The sequence below is a fragment of the Abramis brama genome, assembly GCF_963993115.1.
Source record: "Abramis brama genome assembly, chromosome: 16".
Classification (NCBI taxonomy): Eukaryota; Metazoa; Chordata; class Actinopteri; order Cypriniformes; family Leuciscidae; genus Abramis; species Abramis brama.
This window is the reverse complement of record NC_139978.1, coordinates 25,580,909-25,602,166: the sequence shown is the minus strand read 5'-3', so window position 1 is coordinate 25,602,166 and position 21,258 is coordinate 25,580,909. Positions and strand designations below refer to the sequence as shown.

General features: G+C 36.5%; 1 protein-coding gene across 1 annotated transcript; it reads left to right on the top strand.

The window, feature by feature from the left end:
* The first annotated feature begins 1,936 nt into the window (after window positions 1-1,936).
* Window positions 1,937-16,109, top strand: fhad1 (forkhead-associated (FHA) phosphopeptide binding domain 1). The gene is made up of 28 exons (XM_084138324.1): window positions 1,937-2,004; window positions 2,168-2,269; window positions 2,447-2,653; window positions 2,925-3,063; window positions 3,158-3,252; window positions 3,381-3,611; window positions 4,345-4,468; window positions 5,173-5,303; window positions 5,396-5,464; window positions 5,913-6,020; window positions 6,095-6,160; window positions 6,369-6,521; window positions 6,632-6,827; window positions 6,992-7,062; window positions 7,152-7,250; window positions 9,018-9,107; window positions 9,560-9,911; window positions 10,202-10,301; window positions 11,211-11,317; window positions 11,400-11,559; window positions 11,723-11,816; window positions 12,515-12,665; window positions 12,786-12,868; window positions 13,213-13,308; window positions 13,444-13,670; window positions 14,672-14,819; window positions 15,223-15,303; window positions 15,828-16,109. The coding sequence occupies exons 2-28, from the start codon at window positions 2,174-2,176 to the stop codon at window positions 16,005-16,007; spliced, it is 3,654 nt and encodes a 1,217-aa protein (XP_083994450.1). The 5' UTR covers window positions 1,937-2,004; window positions 2,168-2,173; the 3' UTR covers window positions 16,008-16,109.
* The last annotated feature ends 5,149 nt before the right edge of the window (window positions 16,110-21,258 follow it).

Below are 21,258 nucleotides of genomic sequence, written 5' to 3'. Positions count from 1 at the left end.
AAGAAACTTCTAATACAAAATGTTTTATTTTTCTTGTAGACTTTCATTGTGTAAAGTTTTATTGTGGTAGAAGTAAAGGAAGAAATTAAGCCTATTTGGGTGTATTTTGGGTAGCCTATATTCGATTAGTGTATAGCTCATTTGCATATTCAAATTCATGTTCAAAGAAACTTGTAATACAATTTGTTTTACTTTTCATGGGTACTTTCATTGTGTAAAGTTTCATTTTGATAGGAGTAAAGCAAAAAAAAAAAAAATAGCCCCATTGGGGTGTATTGTTGCCTGGCCATTGGCACACATCTCAGATTGATGAGAATTTAACATATTTCCTCAACTAGGATTTCTTAGGACTTTTAGTATGTTGTTCTGGACACCTCATAGAAATTATCTATGCTGAAAAACATTATTTTACAATTACTTCTATTTTTGGCTCCAAAATGAGTTACTTTGCCTGGACTATTATTAATACTGCAAAATACGCTCGATGTTACAGTCACTGCCCTTGCCGTCCAGAATAAAATCCCAATCGAGTGAAGGGATTTGTGGAAACTGTGTGGTTCTGATTCCTAATTATTGTGATCCATATTTCACATTTCAGACTGAAAACACATCTATTTAGCCTCACATTCTTCTGACTAATTATGTGCACCCCATTTAGTTTTTCACCCCATCTTTTTTTTTATCTCCTGATAATCAGTTCTAATTTAAATTATTTTATTTCTGGTTCTTACTTTTTTAATACCTTGTATTTTCTTTCTCATTTTTATGTAAAGCACTTAATTACCATTGTGTAGCCTATGATATTTGGTATATAAATAAACTTGCCTTGCAATGAAGGCTAGGACCACTGTTTAGGAAGTCCACAGAAACCGCCTGGGACCGTTGACAGTGCAGGTCGCACGGTACCACTTCATTATAGTTTTACAATTCACAAATATTCACATCCGCCAAAATACATTCGCTTTCGCGCGGCAGAAAATTAGCCAAGCTACTGACAAAATGTTCTTTAACTAGTCGAACCCATAGATATCAAATCAAAATCAAATCAAATCAAGTATATTTGTATAGCGCTTTTCACAATACAGATTGTATCAAAGCAGCTTCAGAGTATTAAAATAAAATAATACAACAAAGTTTGTTTCTAGTGGAATTTATTGATTGATAGAATAAAATTAAATATCCCCAAAATATCCCCAAGATATCATATATAAAGGCTAGATGTCTCGTGCGCGCTGCTGGCCAATGCAGGTCGACGTCCGCACGTGGCGGCCATCTTGCCACAGTGTGCTCGCTCACTCGTTTAATGGTGCAACCATAACTTGCTCAATTTTCTACCGATTTTCAAACGGTTTGGTTTGTTATAAACGTCAGAGATGTAGTTATGACACTACATACATACACTGCATACATATGAATAATTATAACATACATGTTCAAGCATTCGGAATTATAGCCACGTTAATAACGTTTGTAAGAAACCAAACCGTTTGTAAATCCGTCAATATTTCAGCGAGATATGAGGATTTGTGTGCATGCGGATCACTCACCTAATGCACAGCTTCACTGTGGTAAGATGGCCGAACGGTGATGCCGGAAGTGACTGCGCCATAAGACATCTAGCGTTTATATATGATATCTATGGTCGAACCAACCTGATGTGATAACCAATAAAAAAGTAATGTTAGAATAAAACGAAATTTAGAAATAAAATATGCATTAAAAAAGTGCATAAAATAGGCCTATATATTTTAAATGAAGGACTTAAATACAACATTCTATTTATTTTGACAACCTTCAAGCACCAGCGCGTCTCGAAAGTTTCCACGGTGGAAGATTGACGTCTGCTCACCCAGATAGACTTGCACGCTGTGTTGAAGGCGGGGCTCTACTCTTTTGACGTTACCATGACACTCGTACACAACCTATTTAGAGACAGCAAGAAACATGCCCATGAGCAGCAGGGTCGTAAACAGTTTGGACGAATGCTGATGAAAACTCGTACTGGTGAGTTGTCAAGACACAATCATTGCAATCTACAGTTTAAAAAAATGCTGGTGCCTATTATGTTCTGCAAGTAACCTATAGTTTTAAAAAAAGACACAGATACATAGCAATTCAGTAACGGATGAATGCCAATTGAATAGTTTTCTCTGTAACTTTACTTCAGGTTGAAATGAGGGGTTACCTCAAAACTCTAAGCTGGGTATTTAAACTCCAGCCTAAAAGAACTACTATAGGAAGACACAAAGACTCTGACCTCTGTCTGCAGGTACTGTATTAAACTTTATTTCTTTCCCAGGTGTGTCCACTTATGTCAGTTCACAGGGTTATTGATTCAATATTTAATTATATATCCTGATGATGAGATGATGATCTGATATGACATTCTGACTACAAGACACGTCACTAGAATGTTTTTTAAGTGTGTCTCATCTCATCTACTCAGAATAGTGGGGTGGATGAGTGTCATGCCACTATTGACTGGTGTGAAGCGGACAGCTGCTATGTTATTCGTGACTTGAACTCTGCCCACGGGACCTACGTCAATGACTGCCGGATACACAATGCCACTGTGCGCCTCTCTCCGGGAGACCAGCTTCACTTTGGCTATGGAGGATCAACCTATGAGCTCTCCACTGACAGCGAGAAATCAGTAACATTTTTGATGTGTTTGAACGGATAAGAGAAATTACATTGTGTCTTTTTGTTTATGTTTATGTGTCTTCTTATATCTGTTTTGTTTCAGTAGCATTTTATATTGACTTAAGTTAAAGTTCAAAGACACAGAAAATTCATTATCATAAACCTGTAATGTACTGATTCAAGTTTATATTAAATAATGATGAATAAATAACAATCTAATATTTATATAAAATACTTTTTTTTGCCTTACTCCCAAACAGTTTCCTCTTCTGGCTGCCCAGTCTCCCATTCCCCAGGCCTGGGTACGAGCTCGTACCCCTTCTGTTTCACCCCACCCTCCCACCAGACCTCGCCCCATGAGCGCTGGGTCTAAACGGGGTCCAAATACACCTGATCGCAAAACCCAGTCCAGCAGACCAGGTAGCGGTTAAAGTCTTTTTCAGCACAAAAGTAAAAAAACGTTGTTACCTAGTTTATTTCAAACTGAATACATTTTATTTATTTATTTTTGCAGGAAGCTGGAGTGGTAATACAGGAAAAGGATGTTATCTAAGAAGTAAGACACAACCTCACAATTCTCAAAGCATTAACTCCTTGCCAATGGAGGAGGTGAGTGTAACATCCTGTTAAAAAAACCTTAGTGTCCGTTTGCTCACTGGACCATCCATGCTATTGTTATGCCATCTCACAGGGCTAAAAGGCTTAAACAATACACTGATAACTTTGATCTTTCTTAGGAGGAGAGGATGCATTGCTCCGGAGAGGGACACGTTCGTGTGTCTGTGTGCTTTGAGGATGAGTCCCACAGGAAGGATGATGTGATCATGGCCCTGAAGGAGGAAGTGTCAGCTCTGAAGCTCCAGCTGTCTCAGAAGAAGCAGGGTGATCCAGATGTCACACACAGACTTCGCTGCCTGGAGAGTGACATCAAAGAGAAGAAAGATCAGATACAGCAGCTAAAGGAGCAGGTGTCTGCTTTGTTACATTTCCCTTTACATTATTTACTGCTTTATGACTGGTTTATGTAATGGATGAAGCATCAGCCTCAGGAACAGGGGATTGTGACTTCAAGTCTCACCTATTTTGAAGGAGTTCAAGAATAGTACTAACTTAGATTATATCAGTCTTCTGCAACTAATTGCTAGCAGCAGATTCATAGTCATATACACAAAGGCTGCACGTTGGATTTCATGATACAACAAAAATAAAAATAAAGTGCCCTTTTTCGTGCCATTTGAGTTACAACTTAATTCATATGGCAGTACAGTAAATATTTACATTGAGTAAGTCTGGGATTAAGAGCCCCAATTATGCTACAGGACTAGAATGCGATCCCAGAAAACTTCATGCATTGTCTCCATCTCAAAAAAGAAACAGGAAACCTCTTAAAAAAACAGCAAAGACCCTGGCGGGCCTTGAACTCACAATCTCCAGTGCCATATGCTGATGTCTTATCCAGAAGGCCACTGGTCCATGAGGAAGCATCCACTCTGTAGCAAAAATACCCATTATTGACTGTTATGTTTCAAGTTTCATTATTTATTTTTTTTGTTTCAAGATTCAATTTAAGATAGACACATTTATTTGATAAAGCTAGGCCCTTTTTATTCTCTCTCGAAAATCCCTTGGAAATCTTTCATGTGCTATTTAATAATTAACTGCCGTGCATTTTTGTAAGCTTTATCTCTTTAATGGATGTAGATGCTGGAACTTCAGGGACGTTCAGGAGAGATGCTCGGACAGGCTGTTACAGAGAGAGATCAGAAGATACGTAGTCTATCAGAACAGATGAATAAACTGAGGAATGAAAATAATTCTTCTACAGGTATGATGATGATATTATAGGGGTGATATACTGTATGTGAGTCATTCATATTACTGTAATGTGAAAATGTAATGTGTTTTATGATATATTGTTTTTTTATGATATATGATATGATATATTATATTATGATTATATTATTATTATTATATATCCATTTGTATAAAAGTACAATTGTAAGTATATACAATAAAATTATTTTTATACTGCCTTTGATATAAACACACTACTGTTCTATGCTGTTCTTTTGAGCTTTCTATTCATCAAAGAATGATGAAAAAGTGTATCACAGTTTAAGCAGCAGAACTGTTTTCAACACTAATAATAATACAAAAATTTGAGCACCAGATCATCATAATTGAAACATTTCTGAAAGATCATGTGACATTGAAGACTGGAGTAATGGCTGCTGAAAATTCAGCTTTGCCATCACAGGAATAAATAAAAAAATAAAACTAATAATCTTTTAAATTGAAATAATATTTGATAATATTACTGTAGTTTTACTGTAATTTTTTGATTGAATAAATGCAGCCTTGGTGAGCATAAAGACTTCTTTCAAGTACATAACAAATCTTACATTTGTGTAATATTAAGATACACTTATATTGTTGTAGTGAAATTCTCAGTAACATAATTGTTGCATACAGGGACCATCCTGTTAGATCTGAGCAGTTATTACTGTTTTATTTCAATTTTTGATTCAGCATTGATTAGCAGTTTGCAGAGAGATGTGTCTGCTCGAGAGAAACAGGCTCTTAAACTAGCAGCTGAGGTGGACAAACTCAGACAAGATGTGAGACACAAAGAAGCCAAGCTCAAAAGCATGACGGACAAGGTTCCTGCATCAGCACTTATGTTCTAATGATGCTGTTTTTATGTTTTATCAATAAAAATAACGGTTTCTCTTGTTTGGTGTGGTTTTAATAGTTGAAAGACTCCCAGAAGCATCAGAATGAGTTACTTGCCAGGAAGAGTGAGGCAGAATCCCTCAAAAAAGTGAGTTTTCGGTTTCACTCCCACCCAGTCCTGATCTCCACACAGTGAGATTAGTGACTTTTCAGACCCCTGTAGCAACTTTTTTTTAGCTAGCAACAAATCCAGCAACTTTTTGGATTGCTGGTTAATCACTGCATAATCATTCTGTTGTCTGACAGAAAATATGCAAATGAGAACAGCTTTATTGGACATTCAGCTATATATTATATTAAAATTACAGTACGTGTGAGCACGGATTAGAAGAGAAAACAGATATAAATTGCCGACAATTGGTGCATTATGTCATCTAGCGACATTTAACTATTTTTGAGCAGACTTTAGCTACTTTCCATTGAAAATATTTGGCAACACTGCTCCAGAGACTGATGTCTTATCTATTAGGCCACTGGGCCAGGTAATGGCAGCTTATGAAATCTGATGTCATGTTCATGTGTGATGTGCGCTGTAGGAACAGGCTTCTCTGCTGGCAGAGATAGACAGACTGCAGCAGCTTCATGAGCAGACGCAGCAGAGAGAACAGAGAGTTCTAGCTGAACTCAAACACACACAGTCAAGGGTAAGTGAACTCAAGACAGGAACAGCAGTCTGTAAAGTGTCTATTACTATAACTTATCTGAAATTTCTTCAAAGTTTGACAGTTTTCGTAACCAGATCGTCAAGACTGTGCGTGTTTCTGACAAAGAATCAGATCAAAAGGTAAGAAAATATAATCAATTTAGTCCCAAGCAGTATTGAAACAGTACACTTACAAGTATACTACTAGTACATTGATATTAGTGTCATAATGTCTTTTGTGTTCCACGGAAGAAAGAAAGTCATGCAGATTTGGACAGAGGGTGGGAAAACTGCCAGAATTTTTTTGTTGTTGTTGTGAAATTGTTTATTTTTGTTTCCGATTTTGGAGGTGTTGGACTGTTTATCAGAGCTAATGGAACAGATGGAGATGTACAAAGCCAAAATGCATGACTTTGAAATGAAATTCAAAGAGGAAGCTCACATGCAGAGTAAAATGTTGGATGAGACCCAGATATTTAGAGCCAGACTGCAAGAATGTCAGGTATTAGTAGGTGGAAACATTGATTATGCCAAGTAATGTTGTATGTTTGTGTTACAGCAATACACAACATGTTGCACAGCTATATAATATCGCTTTGCGCTTGTATACAGAGTCGAGTACAAGATGCGTGCATTGCGGACACAGTGAAGATGGAAATATCTGGGCTGCAGGACATGAATTTGAGTCCTGCGCTCAGCTGGGTTCAGGAGCATTCGCTGTTTTTACTGAACCTCCTGCTCACAGTACTGCAAAATGCTGCTCAGATATTAAAGACAGCAGGGGTTGATGTCTCTTTGATGACTGGAGGTAAGAAACAGAAAGTTTAGGAAGATTCAAGCAGGACTGTCACAAGCTAAGTGATGTTGAAATCACTATAGTACTGTATTACAAAATATTGAATTGTTATTGAATTTCAGTGCATTTTTTACAGAACCGTAGTCTGAATTATTGTTATCATTTGTTTTGTCTAGGAGTATCAGGTGCCTTAAAGATTTTATGCCAGGACCACAAGGACATCCAATCAGAGCTCAGGAAACTAAAGGTATTGCAGCAAAATCAGTTAAAGAATCAGAAAACGAGCAATTTCATGTTTCATAAGAAACATGACTGTCTTTCTTTCCTGTACTGAAGTCAGAGATGCAAAAGCTTCAGGAGACAGAGATGCATGGCAGAGATCTTCACAGCAGGCTGGAGTTCATGCAGAAGCAGTTTGAGCTGGAGAAACTTCAGGTGTTGCTGCCTCTCTCAAAAACACCATATTTAGTCTCTGAGACATAGACCTATTGAGGGATGTTCTCAGTTACTGTAGATTGTCATTTAGCTTTTTCAGTTATAATTAGAAGTGAAACTCACCTCAGTTCCAATGGAAATTCATATATTATTGAAAGTGTTTCAGAGAATTGACTCCAAGCTAATAGACTAGATTAATTTAATGAAACTAGTGCAAAATGCCCGTGCAAAATCAGTTTTTGTGTGTGTTTTTAGTAATTGTTGGTTTGGTGGAGCAGGCTAGGTTACAAATGATGGCTGTGAATAAACTATAATATTCAGAAGTAAACAGTGTAGCTGACTGAGTGTTTATGTATACCACAACCTTCTAAGTGCTAGTGCAAAATGCCCGTGCAAAGTTAACATCCACAAATGAATAAGCGCGTTGATTCAGGGAGCAGTGCAAAGTGCCCGTGCAAAATCAGTTTTTGTGAGCTGATCGCCGTCAAAAAAGTTCAGGAGATATTTCTTAGCGATGGCTGATTTCAACAGTTTCAATATGATAAAAAAACACTTTTATATTGATTCAATGGATTAATTGCATTTTGAAAAAAAAGTGTCATGAATTCATTGCATTTTTGGGGAAAAATAATCAGTTTTTTATCAAAATCTGGATTTGAATTTTTTATGTTATTATAACCTAAAGATGCTATGTGAAAGTTTGAAACAGAAAATAGTGGTTTTCATCTTGCCACTTTCTTGGTAAAGAAAACACATTTTTACTCAAATTAATCAAAATGGATTTATCACGTTCTGGAACCAAACTATAATATTCAGAAGTAAACAGTGTAGCTGACTGAGTGTTTATGTCAGAATTTTTATTTTTAAACCATAACCTTCTTGGGACTTCTTTGACCGATACAACCCTCTAATGTCAGAATGTTTATTTTTAAACCACAACCTTTTAAAAATGATTTATTTAACGATATCTTTAGCATTTCTCATCCAAACAACGTCAAACTTGGCACTGCACTTACTCGTCCCCGTGGAGACACCTGTCGAATTTGAAATCCATCGGACTAACGGTTCGAGAGATATGTGGTTAACAGACACACACACAGACAGACAGATGTTTCTGTAATTTATAGACAGACTAGTGCAAAATGCATGTGCAAAATCAGTTTTTGTGTGTGTTTTTAGTAATTGTTGGTTTGGTGCCCGTGAAAGAGACTGTGAACGCATTGAATTCAGGGAGCAGGCCAGGTTACTACAAATGATGGCTGTGAATAAACTATAATATTCAGAAGTAAACAGTATAGCTGACAGAGTGTTTATGTATACCACAACCTTCTAAGTGCTAGTGCAATATGCCCGTGCAAAATCAGTTTTTGAGTGTGTTTTGAGTAATTGTTGGTTTGGTGTGTTTGAGTGCTCATTGTTACAATTACACAGCAAAAGTTCAGTGACATTTTTATTTGTGCATGGTAGAAAGCACACAGTGAACTCCGAGAAAACGCTATGCTTGAGGAAACAGTTTGTGAATAGGCTACTACAAATGATGAATTAAATTCTACAAATGTCTGTCTGTCTGTCTGTCTGTCTGTGTGTGTGTCTGTGTGTCTGAACTAACGGTTCGAGAGATATGTGGTTAACAGACACACACACAGACAGACACACAGACACACACACAGACAGACAGACGTTTCTGTAATTTATAGATAGATGAATTTACTATCAAATTTTGTTTCACTGAAGTTTCTCTTGACCTTTGACCTTTTAATGACGCAGGCAGCCGAGGGACACAGAGAGATGAAAAACACACTAATGCGACAGCTGGAAGAGGTTAAGGATGACCTACAGTTAGTGAGACAAACTGAGGTGAGTTCAAATTAAGAATTTAATTAATTACCTAAAATGAAATAAAACTGCCCTCAACTCTCAACATGTGCTGCATCTCTATATTCTGGTTTCTGAGAGTCTAGTTTCCCAAGTATTTATCCACATGTGTTAGTTCCCAGCATATATCCCTATTGGTTATTTGCTTCTCCCTTTGACACATATTGAAGCCTTTTTCCACCACATAAAAAAAATATCATAATAATATGAATATTGCTGCATCATATTTATATAATAACAAATAAAAAATTGTACAACTTTTTTAATTCATAAGTATGTTTTTTATTTTCATTAATAATTTTGACTTTTTAATGCCATAATTTATAATTATGATTTACCAAAGCGTTTTCTTATGTGATGGAAATGGGCTTTTATGTGACATAGAACCACAGTGATAAAAAAACTCCATGACTATAACTTTATTGTCTTCCAAGAGTGCCTTGCACAGGGAAATAGAGACACGCAAGACTGAGTGGCAAACCAAATTTGAAGAAGCCAAGATACGAGAAGCAGGGTTGAAAGAAACACTGCGTGAATTCCATCTCAAAGAGGAGAGGAACAAGAAGATGAAGCAGTGTGAGGAAAGAGAGGTGAAGGCCCTGCAGAGAGGAGCTGAAGAGGAGAGAGAGAAACACAGGGTCGAGGTAGAGGAGTACAGGGAGCAGGTGCGACAGCACGCATACACCATTGTTGCTATGGAAACACGAATAAACAAAGCCCAGCAGAGTGAGGAAAGATGGAGAGAGATTGAGGAGGAGAGGGACTCACTGAAGGACCAACTCAAAGGTGAGCACAGCCTCACCAAAAATATTCATAATTTCATTGAAACTCACTTAAAATAAATTAGAAACAAATAAACATTATGATCACTATTTAAAATAAGCAAATTAGTGGCATTTGGACTGTACTGTTTGCCTTAATGTTTTACATTGTTTTGAAATGCTGCAGTTTTGTGTGTTACACATAGAGGGCAGCTTCTCAAAAGCATTAGCTAATTAAAACTAATTTGTGTAGCAGATTTTATGTGTCCTACATATGTGTTCGTGATCATGTTTACCCTTGTACTTGTCTCACAGAGGCGCTCGATAGACTGGAGGGCTTTGAAAGCAACAGCACGTCTTGCACATCAGAAAAACAGGAAAATTCGGAACTGGATCAATCCATAAAATCCCTCCGGTATCACTGCATTACCCATCATCCAAAAACTATGTTGTATATTATTATTCTAAGTATTTAGCCATTAGGACTGCCCCGAAACCAGATGCAACAGCTCTGCGTATGTAAGCTTGTAGCTTAGCGATTTATATATTGCAAGTTACTTTGTAAACAGATTTCCTTTCTCTGTCGTCACATTCACCGTGAGCAGAATAATATACATAGTGTGCTCTTGCTAATGCATAATGCATGCCTTATTCATGCATTATTTATAAAACTCTTGCTCAATAACTAATTACACAGTCCATGTCTCTCTCTTTAAATAATTTCATAGATCAGACACTGTTAAATTGTAGCTGCAAATATGTCTCTTTTTTGTCTCAGTCAATATCCTAAAATCTTCTAAATTATTTAAAATTATAATGATAACCAAAGACCATGTTTACATAATTTATTGTTATTTATTTATAAAAGATCAGAAGTGTTTATTTTGTTAATGGAATTCTTATTTTTTGTGGAATATTGCAGAAGTCATTATGAATGATTTATCCGTGTAAATCAGTGCCCCTGTAGTCTTTAATCAAAATAACTTCCCCTCCCTCCTGCAACGACATCTCTTCTCTTCTCTGATGATGTGTTTATCAGTGTGAGGGCGGGACAACCTGTCCCTCTCATGACATCTCAGTAATATAGCAAACCACAACGATCCAATCAAATCCCAATGGACAAAATCCTACATTTTTTCTTGTTTGAGAGGCCATTTCACTCGGATATACATCACAGTAGGGAAGAAAAGACTGTCACACTTTTGTCAGTTTAATGCCGACTTTAAACAGTCAATACTTTATGCTATACTCATCATTATACTCAATCTACTGTTTTCAGAATATATTCTTGTATCGTTAATGCAGTATCGAATTTGTCCTGCAGGGCATCTCTGGTCTCATCCCAACAGGAAGTGATCAGTCAGAGTGAGATCATCGAGGCCTTAAGTCGTGACCTGGCCCAGGCTCATGCTCGGCTCTCTGACATGACAGGTCAGACACAAAGCAACACAATCGAGTACAACTTCATTCTGTGTTTGTCTTTATGTTTCTGACCGAGTGTCTGTCTGTGCAGGACAACTAAGTGAACAGCAGAAGTTGGAGTTGGAGAGTCATAAAGCTTTAGTTGTAGACCAGAAGATTCAACTGAGCATGCTCACACAGAAGCTTACCATGATGTCACGACTAGTGGAACAGAAAGATGAAGAAACAAAGAAGCTGGAAGAAAAACTGAGGTACTGTACAACCAAAGAAAATGACACATGCATCAAACTTATCTTTTCATTATAAAACGATTTATCAAACAAAGTAGTGTTTTTTTTTTAGATGACTTGTCTGCTAAATGAATCCACAACATGTGAATGTGTTTCTGAGTAGATATTGTTCCATTTTTGTTAGACAAACTGAGGAGGACCTGAAAATTAAAGCAGCAGCATACAGAGAGATGGAGAACACAAGCCTTGTTCCACTTCAGACCTTAAGAAACACTAAAGTGAGATCAGCAACAAACTGGACAAACATTAACAAAACTGAAATTACCTATATTTAGACATATTTTATGAAAAATCGAGACAAATTAAGATTTTAATTTAATTAATAAGATTAAATTAAGATTTAATTTAATTAAGAAAGAAGAAAAATATGAATTTTTTCTGAATAGAAAAATGATAATAATGATATGATGTATTTTGAAAAATAGTGGCTGAATTAGTCATATTGCGACACACAATGTGCCTGATATTAGCCTAAAAAGCACATCTGGATGTTTGCATAACCATTCAAAAGTTTGGGGTCAGTAAGATTTAAAAAAAAAAAAGAAGAAAAAAAGAAAGAAAGAAATTAATGCTTTAATTCAACAACATTAATTTAATTTAACAGTAAAGAAAATTCAGCTTTGCCTTTACAGGAATAAATTATATTTTAAAATATATTAAAATAGAGAACAATTATTTTAAATTGTAGTAATATTTCACAATATTCCCCTTTTAACTACATTTTTAATCAAATAATTGCAGCCTTGGTGAGCACAAGAGACATATTTGAAAAACATTTAAAACTCTTACCGACCCCAACATTTTGAATGGTACATTCACCAAAAAAAAGAAAAAAGAATAAGGGGTCACAAACACACGGACTCACATAGATCACACATGGACACTTCTAACTGTTATATGGATGTTGTTTTCTCAGGATGTGGCACTCATGACAGATCCTAATGATGTCATCAATCAGGGGTCAAAACACAAAGGTCATCGCGGTGAGAAAGCGATACTTCAACAGCAGGAAGGTTTGCGTGACATGAGGGAGCGAATCAGAGCTCTAGAACAGAAGTGGCCTAGCAGTGAGTCTTGCAATCCCTTTTAACTAATGATCAAACTTTTGGATGTGGTGATCCTGATCTGGTCTAATTTCTGGCATACATTAACCTAACATGATCAGTTTTCTTCTGTGCGGTTTACAGAGCGTCTGAGCCAGCAGCGGGAGCCAGAGAAGCAGAGTTGGATGAAGAGATCTCCACCTCAGAGGGGATCCATCAGTTCTGTGGTAGTACCTTCACTTATTCCATATATTTCAGTACTGAAATATATAAGATAATATATTCAAGAAATATTTCTAGGTCACTAATCAAATAAGCAAATTTGTGACACTAAAACTGTGAATCATTTTGAATGAAACGTTAGATGTTCTTGATTCCATTGAAGCGCAAAGTGCTCTTTGGATCATTCTCAAATCATGCTGGAGAACGTGATCATCAGGTTTTAAACAAACTTGTGGAGTTAATGTAGTTCAAGTGCTGCTGTCATTAAAGCAGAAGAGAGAAACTTTCTGACATCTGTTTCTTTTTTGTGTGTTTTGAGTGTTTAAGTGTGCTTATTTTACACATGCAGAGTGCATTTGCATTCCCTGAAGCTTTGACCGAGGCAGCACGAGAGCGTACAGCCAGACTGGACATGTCTGATGCTCTGGAGCTCAGTGAGAGAACAGTGAGTGACACATAGAACATACAAACTCAAACTAAATTGTGTGAAAAGAACATCTGTGGTCCTGAGATTGTGCTCTGTTTTGAGTTTGTGTTGGTAAATCATTATTTTAATCATCATTTTTCGTCTTTCGTTTAGTACCTGGAGCTAGTGCAAGTGCTGTGTGAGGCTCTGGAGCTAAGTGATGGTGAGATGTCCGGTTGTGCTAGTTTAAAGCACATACCTCCTAATGAGAGACAGCACATAGTCTCTATAAGACAAACAGACCTGGAGTTTGTGAGAACCCGCTTAGAAATCCAGAACAGCCAGAGCCAACAGCAACAACTACTGCTGCAGGAGAACCAGAGAGAAATACACACACTCAGGTGCAAACAACAGAAAAACACACTCATCACAAATAACTGTATTTTGTATTTTTAATACATTTAGAAAAAGTTTAATTTCAAAAATATAAAATAATGTGTGTAATAAATGTACATGCACTACCGTTAGAAATTTTGGGGTCATATTTTTTTTCTTCAAATAAATAACATTTTACATCAATGTTTATGCAGTTGATACTTTTATTCAGCGAGGGTGCATTACATTGACCAAAAGCTTTCTATTTCAAATATATGTTGTTCTTTTGAGCTTTCTATTCATTAAAAACATATGGAAACGTATCTGTCAGGTTTGTGCAGGTTGCTGAAGACGAGGGAACAGAATTTAAATGCAGCTGGTTTATTCACAAACTCGGGTTACAGGAAAATACAGGAACACAGGAAAATACAGGAACACAGGAAAATACAGGAACACAGGAAAATACAGGAACACAGGAAAATACAGGAACACAGGAAAATACAGGAACACAGGAAAATACAGGAACACAGGAAAATACAGGAACACAGGAAAATACAGGAACACACAACCATACAAAGACAAGAACCAACAAACACTGAGGGAAAACACAGGGCTTAAATATACTGGGACTAACAGGATAATTAACAAGGTGATTGATAGGACACAGGTGAAAGACATGACTAATTAGAACATAGGAGAAACTAATTAACAGGACTAAACCAAAAGCACAAAAGACAGGGGAAAACTAGATAACAAAACTAAACCAAAACACAGAAACGTGACAGTATCATGGTTTCCACAAAATTATTAAGCAGCTTATTAAAACTTATGATTTATTATTGATAATAGTAAATGTCTTTTTGAGTACCAAATCAGCATACTAGAAAGATTTGACTGGAGTAATGGCTGCTGAAACTTAAAATTACATTTGATAATATATTAAAATATATTTTATATTATATTTAAAAACTGTAAATTAAAGTTTTTTTGCTCTGTTTTGTCCGTCTGTGCTGTGTATTTCTCTCAGAGAGAGACAGGTGCTGGGTTACGAGACACAGGCCGAGCTTGAGAGTGTGAAGGCAGAACTGGAGGCTCAGAGACAAGAAACAGACCAGCTTCGCCAGGCTCTACAGGAAAGCATCAACCAGCTGCAGAGAAACCAGCAGGAACGCAGTGTAACCAACAGAAATAATAGGGTATCATAGTGAGAAAGTCTGACTGATACTAACTCTGTAATAGAGAGAAAAAATAAAACAAATCAAAAAGTTGCTCTGCACCAAACTTACATGAAAAAAAAAACAGTTCTGATTCTTACCCAAGTTTGTAAAAACAAACAATCCAACAAATGTATTGTCAGTTAGAAAGTCTATGGTACTCTGATGCTTTTACTTACAAGTTAATTGATTTATTTACTCACTCACGGATGCCTATTTTAAGGCATGATGGATAAGTCATACCTTAAAATAGACATTTTCAACATCTCAGACACATCATCTCTCTGTCTCTCTACAGAGAGCCACCTTTAAGTGGCTTCATAGCTTACCCAAGTGCCGTCTATAATAAATGCTTTCTCTACAGGGCCTTAGTGCAGAGAGAACAGGCAGAAGCAGTAGAAGAGTGGGCCATCACAACTGTATACCAAATGAAAGCTATGAAAAGGTACACTCAATGGCAACAGTGGATTAGAATCAGTGACTTGATAAGTTGAGTGTGTGTGTGTGTGTGTTTGATCTTCAGAACATATGTACGGTCTAAATCCATGCTGTTTGCCACAGGCTGCCTTGGGTTTTACAAAGAAACTCCACACTGTGCAATTAATAGATTTTTAGCAGCACCAACAAATTTGTTCTTTAATGAGCTCATAATCTCAGTGCTATAAATGGAGCATGAATCTGTTCCTGTTTGTTTGATGTTAGACGTACCGTATAAAAAAATGCAGACAAAATACTAGAATACCGGTAACATCTATTTAATACTTTCGACACCCACAATAATGTAATGCCTTTTATCTTCATTTGGGGGTGTTTCTTAGCAAATATTTACATACTATATTTATAGGGGCCTGTGTACCTGTGTACACACTCCCCCCTTTCCCCTGATATATATCAGGCATATTGTGTAATTCTTTTATTCAAATGTAATCATTATTTGAAAGCCCTAGATTTTACTGTGTGTGTTCACAGGCCCCAGCAGTGAAGAAACGGATCTCACAGATGAAGCTGAAAAAGAGAGAGAGTGAGGTGAATAATCTGAATAAAGAAATGGGGCAGAAACAGCAGATCTGTTCAGTGGTGTCTGATTTGGCCAGCCCTCTGCAAGCTCCAGAGAGATCCCACATCCCCCTGCTCACTGAGGCCCACTGACATGGACACAACTTAAGACCACCTAAAATGATGTATTGTGTATTATTCACACTTGGGTACAGTTATCAAAAAATTTTAATATTAAATGATGTTATAATATTTCTTAATTGTGTCATTTTATTATAATATGTGTGTTTCATTCAACCAATTCGTTCACAAATACTTATTCTTTCATGAATGAAACAGTCTCCTTTGGAAGGCTGCATCCTCCAGAGGTGGAGGACATTAGGATGTTCCATTTCAGAAAAGTGGTGTAAATTACTGTAATGTCTTTCTTACTTTGGAATGTAAAGGTTACTTTGCAGAAATGAGGCAGCCAGGATGCAGCCAGAGCTGCAGAGTCCCTGAATCATTTACTCAAGTGATTCGTTCAAAAACACATTTACCGAATAAACTCCTTGATGTGCAACACAAATCTCACGTGACTTTACATAAACAGATCGGATAACTTGACTCCGCCTTTGAACGTCATCTGCGCGTTTTGAGGCGCAAGTAATTTATGCTATATATATATATATATATATATATATATATATAAAAAAAAAAAAATTATGCTATAAAAAAGATAGCCAAAAAGGCCTCCCCGATTACAGCAACATCCATTTTTTATTACAGTTATTTGTTGCTAGTTTCTAGGAAGTGATGTTCTTTGACACATGAGATGGAAACGGTGCTTTATTCGCAAATGTTTTATGCGGTATTCCAATTCTGTTACTTTGTTTGGGAGTTGGAACCATTTTAGTTGGAGCAAAAACAGACAAGGTCTAAAATGTTTAGTCAATTGATATTAACTTATTGTTTATTGAACTGTTTTATAAATACAAACACATACAGTAAGTCTATACGGACAAGCAGTTAAACCGTATAAACCATTACAAGACGATTATATAGATATATATTTGTCAAACTGTTTCCATTCCAGACAGTATTTCTTCCTGTATATATCACTGCATAAAGACCAAACAGTGCAAAGCTGGTCTGCACTGCACCCACTTCAAGATTCCAGTGTAACAAACGTGACATTTTCATGAAATATTTTTTTTAATCAAATATATTTAAACTTACATCACATTTGCAGCACTTAAAACTGAGGTGGTTGGCATTATATTAATGTCACTGGAAATTTGGCATTTCCAATGAGTAAATCTCTGCATATCTAATTTTAAAGACATATAAGGTATTAAAAGACTAATGTATTACAAGCCCTCAAATGAAAGAGAGCAAAAAATCTGGTGTTTAACAACAAACATGCCTTTGGATTTAACTTTCTGTGGGATAATTTCCCAACTGTTCTCCACTCATAGTCTCTTCTCTGAGGAAGAATTACCGTAGTACTTTTTGTTCCTCACATCTGTTCCTCATTTACAGAGACATCTGACAACAGGGTAGAGATTCAGAAAATATGGTGATGTATTACGTTAATTAAATACACTCAGTGCTGTGTAGACAGGCATCAAGGGTAAGTCTCCTCTCATCGTTTTGTCTGAATTACTGTCACACAACTCTGTTTGCTTGTTGTGGGTAGAGGAGAATAGAAGAACATAATGGACAGTTTTCAATAAAGGAAGGCTCCTGGAAGTGATCATTAAATTTCATTATACAAGCAGATAGGATCACATTAAACCATCTGAAGTGCCCAATTTGCATTATCTGTTGACTTTTTTCTTTGAATGTAGAATCAGATTAGAAAAATACCAGTGGCCCCGCCCCCACGTAATATTTGAAATGATCCTCATCTTCCTCATTAGTGTTGATCACTATATGAAGTGGGTGGATGAATTCCAGCTGGCATCTGCTCCAGTCAGACTGCTGGCTTCAATCCAGCCCATTAGAGGATCAAGAGAGAAAAATCATTTCAAATATTGAAAGAGGGTCCAATCTTTTGTTCAGGGTAATTCAAATAGTTCAAGCAATGCTGAGCTCCCCAAACTGTCTCCTTCAATTAGAGACTGCTTCCCTGTGGCAAAATGTTGGTATTGCATTATCAGATGGTATTAGAGTCCATACTTCATGCTCATACTGCCAACAAAAAAGCCCACAAATATAACATAATCAATGGCATTTTTATATTATATTCATATTTGAAATAATTTTCTTTTTAAAAGGAAGACAAAAAGATATATGGACATATTCTGGCTGTCAAATATAGTGAGACTCAGCTAGGACATCTTGATGAAAGACTTTATACATCCATAAAAATGAAATTATCTTGAGACTATGGTTAACAGTAATTTTAAAAATGGCCTGAAAAATTTGATTAAAGGTAAAGATCATTGATTAAAGGTAAAATCATTCTTCAAAAGCCACTTGTTTGATATTTAGTTTTGAATTCTTGATTTTTGAGTCTCGCTTAAATGTTAAGTTTTTGGGGTCACTTTATATGTAAATGTGTCCCATGTTTTAATTATATTTAACCAATAATGATATTGTTTAATGCATAATCTGTTTCTCTCATTGTTATTTGTTGTGTTTCTTTGACTGGGTGCTTTGTGTATACATACATGTTGTACATACAAAAATCAAACCTCTGATCTTTTTATCTCATAGCCTACAGACACTGACAGCATTCTACATCACAGACAGCCTCTGCTGAGGAGACTATAAAGGCAACTGAGTGCTGATGGATCATTTCTTCAAAAGCTATTCTATCATTCACAGATATCCAGAGCTCCCCTGAGAGAGATCTAAAAGTGTAGGCATTTTCCCATCCTCTCCTTTTATGAAAATGCTGATGATTTCATGAAGGAGAATGACAGAAGCACTCTGAGAGGGTCCATAAATAGCAGTGGGTAGTGAGGTTGATGGGCCTAGCTAGAAGTAGAGATGGATTTCTTAATGACCAAAAGAAATGGCCACTCAATCCATCCACAAACACAGTTTGTCTTCACCTGAATCCCCCCTGACAGCCTGTCCACCCTAAACAAATGTTCACTTCTGATGTAGTGTGCCATGCTCTAGATTTATTGTGGGGTGTGATGGGAGTCAGTCTGTCATGTCATAGACATTTCATTCCTGTAGGTGGCACCATAACACAAAGACTGACACTCCATAAAGAAAATGTAATGTAACTGATCCCATTTCATATTAATTCAGTTAATTTCTTTGCCAGGACAACTTAAATTATCCGTAATATTAACCTATTAAATAATGTTATACTATATCATAATTACGTAATTTGATAATAATAATGAATGTATGATAATAGGTAGGCTATGTTCATCAGGAAGCTATACTCTTTCTGCAGGTTACATCGTTTCGCCAGTAGGTGGCGACAAATTACTTCTTCATGAGTGAGTCATTTGAATCATTCATTCAACTGATTTATTCAAGAACAAAGTAACTGGAGGGGTGCTTTTCATTTCTTATTTGTGCTTTCTCATTTCCTTTCCTTGCTTCCTTTTCTTGTGTCTCAGCTCCACCCCCTTAGAATGTGAGAAATGGATACAAGGAAAGAAAATGAGGGGGGAAGAATCTGAGGAAATCTTATTTGTAAATTGGAATATTTTTGATCACTCGAGCGGCACTTCAAATCGTCATCATGTTTTTAGTTTGGTTATATAAGAAATTCATGATAGATAATAATAAAGCAAGATGCCCTGTTGAAATATGTGAGATATATGGTTTATTTAAACTGCGGTAAAACATAAATTGATAAATTAAAATTATTGTGACAGATGTGAAAGGGGAGAATAATTTTTATAGAATTTTTTCGACAAGAGAGACTTCTGTATAGGATACACCTGTGCATATTTGCTCATCGATCCTCTGGAAGCTTCCTCGTTCCTCGCCTTCTTGCGGTGCAATTAGAGAATTTAGATGTCCTTCAAGATGGCTAACTTTGGCTGATCAGTTTCTGGGTCGCAGGCTGGAGGATGGAGGAGCGAGAAAACAAGAAATCCATTTGAGTGTTGAGAAGCTTCTTTAGGACTGAGTGAGTCATTGAATTATTTACTCATACGAGTCATTCGAAAACACAGATTAATCGATGAATAAAACAAGTCTGTATTTGTGAGTGAGCCATTGAATCATTCACTTGCGCCAGTGGCTCCTTAAACGCCAGTGTTGCTTGGAGACACGCAACAGGTTTGCTGTTTGGAACTATTTTAGTTGACGGGGAAAAAACAAAGTAACTTTCTAAAATGTAAGTCACTCAGTATGTTTATTGAACATAATTGTAATTACAAACACATAGCCTATGTACAAGCAGTTAAACAATACAAAACATGAAGACTGAGAATTGTGACAGTGTTGATAATTAGTCTCATATTCGAGAAACTTTAAAGAAAATCACAATAACCGATTCCCAATTGCAATCCCTTGGCAGCTGTAAAGGTTGCATTACTCATGTTTTTCTGTGGAGGTGTCTTATCACTGCCCATGATTTTGGGTGGTACTACTGTGGCATGGTGAAATCAGGGTGTGTATGTGTAAAATGTGTCTGAAAATGCCGACTAAAGGACTAGCTCCTCATTGGAGATAACTTTGTTCTTGGGGCCCTTAAGGATGACATCATAATGGATGATCATACGGCAGCAGGAAGTGTTATCAGTGACATGTTCAGTCACAATAACCTCAAAATACACGCACACACACACACACACACACACACACACACACACACACACACACACACACACCATCCTGCTCTCTTCCAAAAGACTGCTTTTTATCTGCACAAGATAGACACACACATATTCACATTCCCTCGCAGTCCCTGAAACCTCAGGGGGTATAAGTTGTGTTTGCAGTTATAAAAGGACTGCCTCCAACTTAGGGGTAGACAGAGGGTTGTGGATATGGTAGAAGCTTTTGTTTTGGTAATCTGTGAAAACAAGTGGAATATATTTTCTAAAAGTCACTTTGCAGTATTTGAATCTGGATCCTTTGGCTGAACCCACTGAAAGAAAGTCTGGTATAATTCCACGTTGACATTTAAAAAAGTCAGGTAAGTTAGACAACTTTTTAGAGTATGACTAAGCATTTGTTTGCACATGGGTTTTAATGGTGTACAATTCTGATTAATTCTATTAAAAACTGTAAGTTTTTATTTATAGCCTACTTTTATTTATACGATTTTTAAATTGATATAAGAACCATTCATTCAATGTTCCAATGAATGAATAATTCAAAATTGAATAAAGCATCTATAAAATAATGTTTTAGTTGCACGTGTTGTATTTAAAAAGAAAAAAATAATTTATAGATTAAAAAAATATCTTTGTCCTTCAGTTCTGACTGCATTGATTGGACA